At 41.8% G+C, this 12967-nt stretch overlaps 1 protein-coding gene across 1 annotated transcript in view; it reads left to right on the forward strand.

The window, feature by feature from the left end:
• DYRK4 (dual specificity tyrosine phosphorylation regulated kinase 4) overlaps positions 1-12967 on the forward strand; it is a 43678-nt gene that overhangs the window by 9804 nt on the left and 20907 nt on the right. The window contains exons 2-3 of the mRNA XM_054577957.1: positions 11379-11459; positions 12165-12281. Of these exons, the coding sequence (XP_054433932.1) occupies positions 11379-11459; positions 12165-12281 (198 nt within the window). The remainder of the gene's footprint in view (positions 1-11378; positions 11460-12164; positions 12282-12967) is intronic.

The following is a 12967-nucleotide window of genomic DNA, read 5'->3' on the forward strand; positions in this document are numbered from 1 at the left end:
AACTTTGTTCTCATTTAATATTGTGCCAGCTATTCTGGGAGCTTGTCTCTCCCTGTGAACTTTAGAATCAGTCTAGCAATATCTACAAATTATCTTGCTAGGAATTTGATAGAGATTGCATTGAATCTATAGATCAAGATGGGAAGGACAGACATCTTGACAATATTGAGGTTTCCATCAACATTGAATATCTCTCCAATAATTTAGTCTTGATTTAATTTATTAGAACTTTAGAGTTTTCTTCACATGGATCTTTTATATATTTTGTTAGGTTGGATTCTTTTTTTAGTTGATGAATTTTAAGAATTCTTTGTATATTTTTGATATAATTCTTTTATTAAATATGTGTTTTGTATGTTTCTCCCAGTCTGTGGCTTGTTTTTTAATTCTCTTAACAGTGTCTTTTTCAGAGAAGTTTTAAGTTTAGTGAAAATCAACTTATCAATTTTTTCTCTCAGGATTGCGCTTTTCCTCACCAAACTCAAGATTGCTCAGATTTCTTGGGGATGCTACTGTAAATGGTGTCTCTTTAATTTCATATTTCAGTTGTTCATAGCTGGTATACAGGAAAGCAATTGACTGTATATTAATCTTGTATCAGGCAACCTTTTATAATCGTGGCTGTATAATGACTTTAGGCTAACAGAATTACTCAATTAAAGTAGGTAAATTTATGATATGGACATTTTTGCCTTGCTTAAGAAATCATTCCCTATTACAAAACCTTAAAGATACAGTCATTGACCACAAAACAACATTTTGGTCAACCATAGACTTCATATATAATGGTGGTGCCATAAGGTCATAATGAAGCCAAATAATTCCTATTATTTAGTGATGTCATAGCCATCAAAATATTATAGCAGTACACATTACTCACATGTTTGTGATGATGCTGGTGTAAACAACTATACTCTGCTGACAGTTGCATAAAAGTATACCATATACAATTATGTACAACACATAATACTTGATAATGATAATAAATGACTACAGGTTTATAAGTTTACTATACTTTTTATTTTTATTTTAGAGTGTACTGTTTCTACTTATAAAAAAATTTGCTGTACAACAGTATGCCATGTTACACCAGAATAGCCTTGTACATCTTGTATTTAGCATATCTCTTGAATTGCATCATTCTCTCTTATGCTCGATTGAATGTAGTGATGTTTTGTACAGTAACATACTGTACAGGCTTGCAGCCTGGGAGCAATAGGCTATACCTTATAGCCTAGGTGTGTAGGAGGCTATAACATCTAGGTTTGTATAAGGGCACTCCATGATGTTCACACAAAGAGATTGCCTAACAACACATTTCTCAAGCATATCCCTGTCATTAAGCGGTGCATGAGTTGACTGATATGTCTTCTAAAAGTGGTGTAATTTTTTCTCTCATCAGTTTTGAAAAATTCTCTGAGCCATTTTGCCTTTATGTCTGCCATATTCTTTCTCTCCTTCTGAAACTAATTAGATATCTGTTAGACCTCACTCTGGTTCATGTTTCTAATATTTGAACATATTTTTTTATCTCTTTATCTTTACCTCTCTTTGCTGCTTGCTGGATAATTTCTTCAAGCCTCTCTCTCCAGTTCACTAATTCTTTCTTTGACTATACATAATTTTAAAAAACTTTTTTAAAATTTGTTTATTTTTAGAGAGAGGAAGAGAGGGAGAGAAACATTAATGTGTGGTTGTATTTCATGCGCCTCCTGCTTGGGGACCTGGCCTACAACCCAGGCATATACTCTACACTGGGACTCAAACCAATGACCCTTTGGTTCATAGGCCAGCACTCAAACCACTGAGTCACACCAGCTAGGGCTGACTGTGTGTAATTTTTTTTTTTGTTAAGCCCATTCATTGACTTATAAGTATCAATTTTTATATATTTTTTATTTTGTTCAAAGTTTTAATTTATTTTAAAATCTGGTCATTTGCATAGTATCTTATGCTTTACTTATATTTTTAGTTCCATTTCTTTAAGCATATTATACATCATGATTTTGCAATTTTTACTTGATAATTCCAATATTTGGATTTTTTGAGGGGAAGGAACCTAATTCTGGTGTTTATAGTTTCTGCTAATTCTTACCTTGTTTCCTTGTGTATTTTGTAACTTTTTGTTTTACTGAAAAAAGGTCACTAGCTTTTTTTTCAGAAAAGAAACCTCAGCCTGAGAGAGGATAAATAGCTTGACAGGGTCACACTACTAGCAAATAGCAGAGCAAGAATTCTAGTCAACATCTGTCTGACTCTGAACTCCACATACTTTTTTCTATTCTTTGAAACCTTGAAGACCCTTGACTGATGATTCCTTTCATAAATTACAAGTGCTTATTGAGAGCCAACTTTGAACGGAGCATTGTCTTTGGTGCTGGGATGCAGAAATAAGCAATATACATCTCCTTGTTTAGTATACAGTCTGGTGGGGAATAGAAACATGCAAATATACATGTGACAATAATGCAAGTGGGCTTCCTGAAATAGAGGAAAAGTTCTCTGGGAGCCTAGGGAAAATTTCTTAAGCCATAGGCTAATTCCTAAGACCTTCATGTTTCAGTGATGTGATGCTTGGCTATTGTCCCATCAAGTGGCATAATTAATTATAGGGCTCATAATTCACATTTTCTCAAAGTGAACAATACCTGCTGGAGTTAAGCAGGATGCTGCATGGTAAGCTGGGCAAAGGGCATTTCAGGCAGACAGGACAACATAAACAAATGCATAGAATAAACCTAAATCAATGGGAATACAGCTTTAGAGATCATCTACTCTAATCCTCCTACATGATGCATGAATCCACTTAATATTGTAGGGAATTTAGTGTCTAACTTATGTAAACAACTTAGAATAAACACTTGCTTTCTGAGTGTTTTATCTATTGTCAATATCAAATAAAAGCATTATCTTATTTTTAATTAGAGACTTTTAGAGGGGAAGCACTTTATAATCCCTTCACAACTAGTTTTTTAGGGCAGTAAAAGAGGTCACAGGAAGTCATCTGATGGCAGCATGGTGCAGTAGAATGGCACTAAGGGGCATAGATTCTAGTCTCAGGTTCACTACTGTTGCATTCTCTTGGACAAGTCACTTGGATATCCTCTTAGCTTTTCTTTCTCCATCTTGCAAAATGTGGGCATTTGACTGCAGATTCCCTAAGGTGGCTTCCAGGACCATGATTTTCATGCCCAGAGGTCCAGAAGGGGCAGTATCTCCCCCAAGGCCTCTCACTGAATCCATTAGAAAGCAACTCCAAGCGGCTGGGCTTACAGGTTTATGCTCTTGCCCTTCCCTCAAGCCCAAGCATGGCCAGAGTCTTCTTCCTCCACCACCACCAGAGGCCTAGCCTGGTGGGCAGGCCCCCAGGGAGGACATGCATCAGCAAGATGAAAACTTGGTCGTCCAAAGTGGCTGGTCTCATTCACTTTACTACTGGGTTCCCGGGGCCAGCCTCGGCTTTGGGTGTAATCAGGAGGACACTCCCCTCTGGCTAGGCATCCTGGGCTCTCTCACATGCAGTAAAGGGGCTTTAAGGGCAGAATCTTAGCTAGAAGAGGCAGTGGGAGGGAAGCTGTGATTTGCCTAAGTTTTGAGCAGCCATAGTAGCTTAGGGATGTGTGGAGCCTGGGCAACCTCTCTTTATCCTAGCTCTCTGTGGTGTGCTGCTTGACCCAGTTGTGGGTGTGTTGTGTTCTTTAGAGAATCCCCAAGGATTTCTCTTTTTCACAGCCTCTCCCTGCATTAATGCATTTTTCTAAACCTCTGTTGTTCTGGCCTCTGAGAAGGGATTATGGAGCAAGCAAAAAAACAAAAAACAAAAAAACTGTGTTTTGATTATCACAGAAGTTGAGCTTTATCTGCCCATCCAACCTTGACCCAGGCACTTGGGGATTTTCTTTTTTTAAACGGGAAAGAGGAAGCGATAAGGAGGAGCCAGCTGAGAAAAATTAAAAAATAGCCTATAAAGTAAGATTGAGGCAGGGTAGTCTGATGGAGGTGTGCCTTTCTGAAAAGGCTGGGTGGCCAGGTGCAGGGGACCAAGTGGCTCTGATGCCTGCTGAGAGCCCAGTTGCTTTGTCCCCTGAACCTTATAAATGACAACATCCAGGGTTCCATCCAGGGTATTAAGATGAGGCTGTGTGTCTCTAGCTAGCTCTGCATAGGGACCAGGCATGTTATTCTTTAGCTCCTAGCAGGAAATATACTCCCCTTGACCTGTGGATAAACTGCATGTGTTGGGGGTGGGGGTTTGGCATGATGAGAGTGAAAAATAGGGCAGGGGAGGTAGAGTGGCGCCAGGGAGAGGACAGTGAGGTAGGACATGGGACTGGAGATTTCACTTTTCTATGTGCCTCCATTCTGACATAGACGTGACATGTCAGTGAGACTCATGGGAATGGACCCCTGCGCAATAGGGTTTGTGGAGATATCCTTTCCTAAAATGAACCACCTCTTTCATCTAGCTCCCCAGTGCTGGAAAGTCTTATTTGAGTAAAGATTTATTTATTTGGAGCAAAGCACTTCCTTTTCTGAGAATTCTCTTTGAAAATGCAGTTGTCTTTGTCAGCAGGGTATGGATGAGGATTCTCCTGTGTGAATTGGGTGAGTAGAAAGCTTTCCTTCCAAAAGGAAGTGCTGAGGAGCAGGAGAGCATTGGTCCCTGGTGGGAGTGGAAGCCACATGGAGTGGGAATGTGGCCACACTGACAAAGGGTGGGCTACCAACCGAGCGGATGCTGACATCAAAGCTCATCTCAAATCTCTGAGGACAAGTACTAGGGCTTCCTGCTCCCTCAGCCTCTCTCTTCTTACCTTCCTTCCTTTGGCAAATATTTAAGTGCCTACTACGTGTGAGATACCACGTTAAGCTTTGGGATTCTGAGATGAGACTCGGGTCTTTTATTAGAGTCTTATAGTCAGGAAGAGAAAGGCAGATGTAAAACACCTTGCTCAACCAACATTTGCAGGTGGAGTGATTAGAGCTAATACAAGCCATGGTGTAACAGAGGATTACAAATGTAAGAGAGATGGTGCCAGAGGCTGGGGCTGGACTGTGGGCAACTTCACCGGGTGGATGACAGGGGCTTGGAGTGGAGGAAATAGGGATGGGGTGGATGATAGAAGGACATTCCAAGAAACAGAGCAGGAGCAGACGTGTTGAGATGTGAAATAGTAAGGTGTTTGAAAACTGCAAGTCACTCGTAACTGCTGGGACTAAAAGGGCAGGGCCAGGGCCATGACAGAGGGTGACGCTGGGAGGGTTTTTTTTAGGCCAGGACTTCTATGGCCCAGGGACATTACTGAGGAGAGTCAAGCAACAAGATCAGGTGTTCGTGTTGGTTTCTGAGGTCAGTTTAGGCACTAGAAGAGGGAATGGGAGAAGGGCAAGGAAATTACTTAGAAGACCATTGCAATAGGTGCCTGAACTAGGGATACTGAGGGCAGAGTCTTGAAGGGATAGCTTCTTTGTCATGCAATTATACTAATGATAATGGACAATTTGCAAGTTTGTAAAAACCCTCTCACTCCCACCACTGCAAGTGAGAGGTCCTGCAGTCAGCAGGTGTGGATTAACCTAGGTCAGCAGTAAAGACACTTCCCTGTGACATCATACAAAGAGGCAGCCTTCTTTAGAAGCAGCCTGCAGCTTCTCCTGCTACCCAGCAAAAAACACAATACTGTATGAAGATGCATCCCCATCCTGAGATATCGGCAAATCCAGGAGTGGATCTAGAGATGGCTCCAGCTCAGTCTAGGCTCTTGTGATGAAGGCAAGAACACTGACACAGGCTAGGCCCTGTGGGGACCCCTAGATGAACCAGCCAGAGGGACCGCTCTGGAGGGCTGGCATGCTGTGGAGGGCCTGATAATTGTTGCCATAGAATCTCATTGTGGGGAGATAAGAATTCATAAAAAATTAGAATGAACACATCAACGTCAATGGCATCAACGAAAAGCAAGTTCAGGGGTGGGAGAGATTAATTCCAAAAGGGAACTGCATTAGATTGTGGCACCCAAATTTGGCTGCACAGAGCTCACTTGGGGAACTTTTTTAAAAAATAGAGGTTTCTGCACTCCACCACTAAAGAGTCTAGTGTCAGGTCTGAGATTTTGTATTATAAAAGCTCTCCAGGCAAATATGAAAACCGCTGGACCATGTGCCCATGCTTAGCACACTGCCTGCTGGCACGTCGATGTGCTCAGTAAATGTGGGTAAGAAGGAATGCAGCTCCAACGTCCGTCCCAGCTCCATGTACACTCCTGGCTGAGGGGCAGGAAGGAGGTGTTCCTGAAAGAATCCTTCAGTCATACGAACCAGTAGCTGAAATAGTTTGGCAACTTTGCAGCTGTTTTGCATGAATGCTAGGGATGCAGGTATGTGTGTGTGGCGGGGGGTGCGGGGGTGGGGAGGAGCTGGGCTTCAGCTTTCTCATATTCCTCTGAATCAGCTTTTAAGCTGAACTCAGCTTCCACTTGAGAAGGGTGAGCTGGCTTTTGCACACAGTGAGATGGAATTTGTCTCTCTCACTCTTCCCCCACCCCACCTAAAACAAAAGAAATGTGAGAAGCACAAGATAGGAGGAGGAGGGGCCCAGGATCCAGACATGGAGCCAGAGGCCTCTGATCAGCCCACCTGGTGCACTTTGATGCAGTGCCCAGAGCCTCTGCATGAGAAGCAGAGCCAGAGACCCCAGGAGAATCCCAATATTTGAATGTGGGCCTAAGTGTGGGAGAATATGAGCAACCAGAGCTTGCTTGTGAACTCAGGGGTCTGCCTCTTTTGATCCCCCAAGTGTGGTGTCCTGATCTGAGGCTCTGAGTCCAGGTCCCTTGACAGCCTCTTCTCAAATCTAATCCAGGCTCTCAGGGGCAGTGTGCTCCCTGCTGTTATTGCTGTCTCCCCGACAACTCGCGCCCCACCCCGCCCCCACCACACCCACAGCAGGCAACCGTTTGGAGTTCTCCGATGCAATATTTTTTGTTTTTAAATAATGGTATTTTAAAATTATAAGCAGTACATGTTCTTATAGAAAGTGTGGAAAATAAAGGAGCTTCTCAGTTGACTCCTGGCTGTTGAGGGGGCCTCTGTGAACTGTGATGAACACAAAAGGCATCCTAAAGGCTCCGGTGACCCCTCTGGTGCGCTGCCTTTTCAGTTCCCACTCCCTCCAGATGCTCCCTCTGGCCACTGTTCAGCCTCAGGTCTTAGGCAACTCAGGAGTCACCTCCTGTGCCAGGTACCCCAGGAATAGACTCCTTTTTACACTGAGGAGTCTAAACTCGGATACAGAGCTCAAGACTATGAAAGAGATTCCTACTCTATTGGCTCAGAGGTCAGTGAGGGAATCACAGGACAATATCGTGAAACGCACTGTCTTAAATGAAAAATTCTGTTTGCCGCCGTGAACGCAGGAGCTTTCCGCCTCCTGGGGATGCTACCATAGAATGAAGCCTTGTTAGGGGGCATTGTGTGTTTCTTGAGGAAGATACTTAAGAAAATAAACAACTAAACAGTTGCATGGACTAAATAATCTGTGCATGGGGTGTGGAAGTGCAGAGATGTAGAGACTACCAGCTCTCGAGATGGCCTGGTCAATCCCGGCAGCTGGAACCCTGGGCTGGTAGCACCTGGCTGTGAGCTTTCTCTCTTCACCCCAGCTTGTCATGCAACTATAATTTTTTATAATATGTGTGACATGATGTGACAAAGGTTGGGGAGCACTGTTCCTTACAATGGTTCTCAACCTTGGTTCCGCAAGAGGGTGAAGATTGCGTTCAAGACGCACTCCCAGGGTCACTTGAATGACTCTTATAGACAGATTGATTTTGGAGATTACATCTTGCTCAGTCCTCGATTCTGTGCACGTTTCTCACAGGTGCTTATTAGGCAGACTCTGACTCTTCCAGTGATGGAGAGCTCACTACCACACAAGGACTTGCATTTCATCCTTGGACAGCTCTCAAGTTAAGAATTTTTTTTTTTTAATCGAACCAGAAGCCACCTTTTTATAAATTCCACACTTTGACCTGATTCTGTTCTTAGGACCACATAGAACAAGTTTGTCATGTGTCATAATCACATAGTACAGAATCCCAATATACCACTTGATGCCCGCATCAGTTTCCCCTATTCTTAATATCTTACATTTATCTGGTGCGTTAGTTATAATTAATGAGCAAATATTGACACATTAATATCAAGAGACTCCATACTTTAGGCAAATTTTCTTACTTTTACCCTACCATCCTCTGTCTGTTTCAGGGTTTCATCCAAGATACCATATTACATTTTGTTCTATGGCTCCTTAAGTTCCTTTCTCTTGGCTCTGATAGTGTCTCAGACTCTCTCCCTTTTTTTGATGACCTTGACAGTTTTGAGGAACCCTGGTCCGGTATATTGTAGGATGCTTTTTTTGAAGGAGTGGGGAATGTTTTTCTCTTGATAAGATTAGGATTCTAGGTTTTGGGAAGAAGACCACTGAGGTAAAATACTGTTTTCATCAAATTTTATCAATGGTACATATTGTGAACATGATTTATGACTATTGATGTTGACCTGGATCACTTGGACGAGGCCGTGTTTGTGTGGTTCCTCCCTTTCTGGGCGGTGCTTGTTGGAAACCAGTTGCTATGCACACCGGGTGCTTAGGGACAGGGAGATGTGCTCCTCCTCCTCCAGGGAAGAGTACCTACGCAATGTATTAGAATGTCTTCTGCATGGGAGATGTGTCTTTTCTCGCCTGTGTATGTCTTTATTAAGTCATTTATTTACATAAGTATGGACTCATGAACATTTATTTTATACTTTGAGTTATAGTCCAATATTACCTTATTTTATTGCTAAAATTGTTCCAGCTTTGGCCATTGGGAGCTCTTTCAGTTGGCTCATGTGCTTTTTTGATACACTCTCATCAATGTCGGATTTGGCATTTTGTGGGAGGTTTTTTTGAGCACTTCTTTACTTACTCTCACTAAAAGATGCTCCAGACTCATTTGGTACATTCCCTGCCCTAGTCCTAGGTTCAATGGTTTTTCCAAGGAGCCTTCATTCCTGTCAATGGAGAATGGAATTAGAAACCAAGATCTGAGTGCAAGGTATGCTGCTTCCTACTAGGGCATTACTTCCATTATGACCTTTCAGTGGACAAAGCAAAGAAGTGTGTATGTATGCTCACCCGCGCTTGAGCGCTCAACTTTATTTATCTATAACTATTTCTGTATGTAGCCATCTACATTAAGTTAAACACAAGTTCTTGCTGAGGTCTCCAACACTAATTCATTATTTCATGGTAATGTTGATAGTGACCTTGATTATCTATAAATTTTCACACTAATGGTGAGAAACCTGGTTTCTACTATCTGCCATCCATTTATTAATTGTTTGATTCCAGTATGCATGTCTGACAATATCAGAATTGTTAACTTCTCAGAAATGTTGTTTTATTCTTTCTCAGATTAAACATTCTCAGTTCCTTTAATAATTTTTAGGCTCCACAACATCTTGTGCATCATCTTGTGTGGATTCAATTGAATCCACAGTTTTCCTATTTCACAAGAAAGGAGCAAAGATCTCTCTCTCTCCCTTTTACATATAAGGAAAATGAGCTGGGATTCAAAACCCAAGTCTACTTCAGAGTCCATATCGATGAGCGTTATTTTATGCCACATTGCTGCTAGAGGGATCTTTATGAAATACTGCTTTGTGTATGTAACTCCCAACCTTGTAAACTGGCAGCGGTTCATTATTGCCCATAAGATAAAGACCATGTATCTTAACTTAGCATTGAGTGCCTTCCACAGCCCAGTGTACACTGTCCTCCAGTTTAACCAGGATGAGCAGTGAAGACTCCTGGAGTATGGCAGATACTGTTGTTTCACCTAATAAACATGCTTTCTACCCTTCCTCCCAAATACAGCCCAGACCAAGCCACACCCATTCCAAAAAGCCTCCCCATATTCTCTTGGGCAGACTGCATTCACAGTGACCTCCTTTTTTGTTGACACTCATTCTCCATGGTATTTATTCTGGGTTGTGTTTTGTTAATGCACTTTTCATTTTTTTGTCCAGTATCCCCAAATCATCCTCAGAGCCAGCTTGTCATTGTTGACGCTTCTAAATTTTAATCCCCACTAATTTATTTGATGAGAAAGTAGGATCACTGAGATTTGCCATTGCAGTCTTTGCTCAGATATCATCATTGTCCATCTAACGGACAACCAAATCCTGTATACAGTACACATTAGCGAATCTAATTGATTTGGTCTGAGGCCACGGCCCATGTTCTATGCAGTCCCCTCTCCGTCAGATCATATCTCTATTCTAGAAGGTTGGGTTGGACTGTTGTAAATAGTCCACATCATCACAGCTCTGTGGAGGGCTTATCTGTACTAGGTGATTATTATGTTGAAGTATTGTACCTTGTCCCTATATCAATGCGGTCAGTGTACCAAGTGTTACAGGGGTTGGTCTGGCACCAGCTGTGTCTTGCTTTGGATAAATGTCATTCAGTTCCCCAAGGGAGGGCTGGAACAAAGAGGGCCCTGGGTTCGGCTTCAAAGAGCAGAACCTAGATTCAAGCTGCAACCTGTTTTTGCTAAACATTAGTCATTTCAGAGCTACCTTCATGATTTTTGCCATATCAACATTGTACTCACATTGTTTTTTTTAACTTAAATTTTCATTCTATGTAATAACAACCACAAAATTACAGGTTTAGTGTGCTAGTTATAGTTTTTCAAATGGACATTAAAATAAATGCATAACTATTTAGATAACTGTTATCTGTGTGCTATACACAATTATGCCACATACCTTCATTGAGTGCATACCACCTTTAAGACACACTGCTCTGCTGTTTTCAACTCTCCTCTTTACCTCTTTCCAGATGTGAAGTCTCTTCTTATCAGGTCACTGGTGTTCAGGCTGGGTGCCTATATTCTAGTGGGTTCCACAAAGGGACCTTCAAAGCCCCTAAGAGGGTAAAAGCATTCCCTTGCAAGACTATGAGCATTTTCTTCTCTTTAGCAGGGGCAGCTCAGCTTTGATCTTTTCCTAAGTTCAGGGCTTCTAGCTAAGATTTTATTTGAAGAAAGGCTTACTTATATGGATTTTTAAAATAAGTTTGAAAACCATAGGATAAGTTAATCTAGAATAAACATGACCAGAAAGGTCATTTGTTTGGGTATTCACTCAGCCAGTCATTCACATGTTCATCCAGAACTTCTTTGAGTCTCTCTTAGCATGTCCTAGCTTTGAGACCAGGATAGCTGGCTTCAAGTGTATCTTGTTTATTGTAATGAAGCAAAATAAATATCTGGGTGGCTTGAGGTGAAATCATACCAAACACTATTCCAATTCTCTCCCACCTGATCCAGGTTGGGAAACCTGAGGTTCAAGCTGAGGAGCCACCTTCTAAGACCAAGAACCTCAGAATGACCCAATTATTGCATAAGATGGCAAGTGATGCTTAGTGTCTTCTCTAGGAGAGGATGAGGGAAGGTAGGTGGCTAGGGTAGCTTGTGACAGGCATTTTTGGTCAACTCAGCATAACATGAGGAGCACATTCTATCCATACCACCATGCCCTGTCTCTACACGATATTAACCGTTGCTGCCTATTGATAGTCAGACTACCTCTTTCCTAATCAATCAATCAATCAATCAATCAATTAATCAGTGCAGGGTCAGCGAGGAATCCAAGCGACTGGGTCAGGTGAATAATGTAAGGAAAGTTGGAGTTTATGTTGCATAAAGGCAAATTTGCAGGAAGAATTTTGCCGTGTTACGGTTGTAAGATATTGGTTGGAATGGTGATAATAATGATTAATGCTTATGGAATATTCTACATAGATTGCCTCATTTGCCTCACAAAATGTATGAGGTAGGTTCACAGTTGTCCCCAGGGCGGTGATGAGATACTGAAGCTTAGATAACGAATGTAATCTGTGTAAAGCCTGCAGCTAGTAAGTGCAGCAGGGATTCAACCCCAGAGGCCATCTGCTTGACCACTCTGCTTTTCTCTCCAAGAGCTTTAAAAATAAATTCAGGTCTGGATTTGGTTCAGGCCCATCTTTGCTGTGGAGAAGATGCTGGGAGAAATGACTCCCTGAGACATTTTCTTGCCAGAGGCTCCTGTAACTTTTCCACCTCCTCCTTCTATAGAATGCCAACACCAACATTACTTCACTCCCTTTTGTGGATACCAAGGGGAAGAAAAACATGCTTAACTTCTCGTGCATCAGCCACAAAATCCTGCTAAAGCCACCTCTGCTGTGTAAGGTGAGTGCTGGGTAGTGGACATGACCCTGAGCAGGCAGATGAAAGGTCTGATTTCAGCTCAAGATGGTGGGAAAAGCACAATGTCTCCTGAAGACAGTTGATATTGGACACCTTCAGTTTTAGTCCTGTTCTCACTCTTCACAATGAATGTAAACTTCAGCAATAAGTCACTGACTTTCTTTTATCTACAAAAATTGGCTCTCTATAGACTTGTCATGAGGATTCATTGAAGAAAAGAAAAATGAAGTATCTGGTGTAAATAGTGGAAGCATACAAAATGGGTTTTTTGGGTTTTTTTTTTTTTCCTCCAATGTTCCCTACTTTTTTTCTGAGTAAGGACCGAATGAGATAATGTGAGAAAGTGCCAAGTTATAGAGGTGTTAAACACACCTAAGTTCAAGTGTTTAACTTTGAACAAGTCATCTTATCTAGTTAGGAATTGGCCTTCTCAAGAGCAGCAATAAAGTACTTTTCCTCAAAATACTGCATCCTGTAAAGTATATGCGTCTCACAGAGAATGAATTAAATATGTTCTTTGGGAAAAAGGCTGAAAACTACACTCTCATTATTATCATTTCTTCCTGTAGAGGAAGGAGTAGAGTCTGGCTGGATGTGGGTGTTCTTGATTAGGTAAATGGTTTAGGACACCCAGGAGAAGCCTAAGGAGTCCTTTATTGCAAATTCTT

The sequence above is a fragment of the Pteronotus mesoamericanus genome, unplaced genomic scaffold (genome assembly GCF_021234165.1).
Source record: "Pteronotus mesoamericanus isolate MK-2021 breed Mesoamerican mustached bat unplaced genomic scaffold, CSHL_Meso_final contig_468, whole genome shotgun sequence".
NCBI lineage: Eukaryota > Metazoa > Chordata > Mammalia > Chiroptera > Mormoopidae > Pteronotus > Pteronotus mesoamericanus.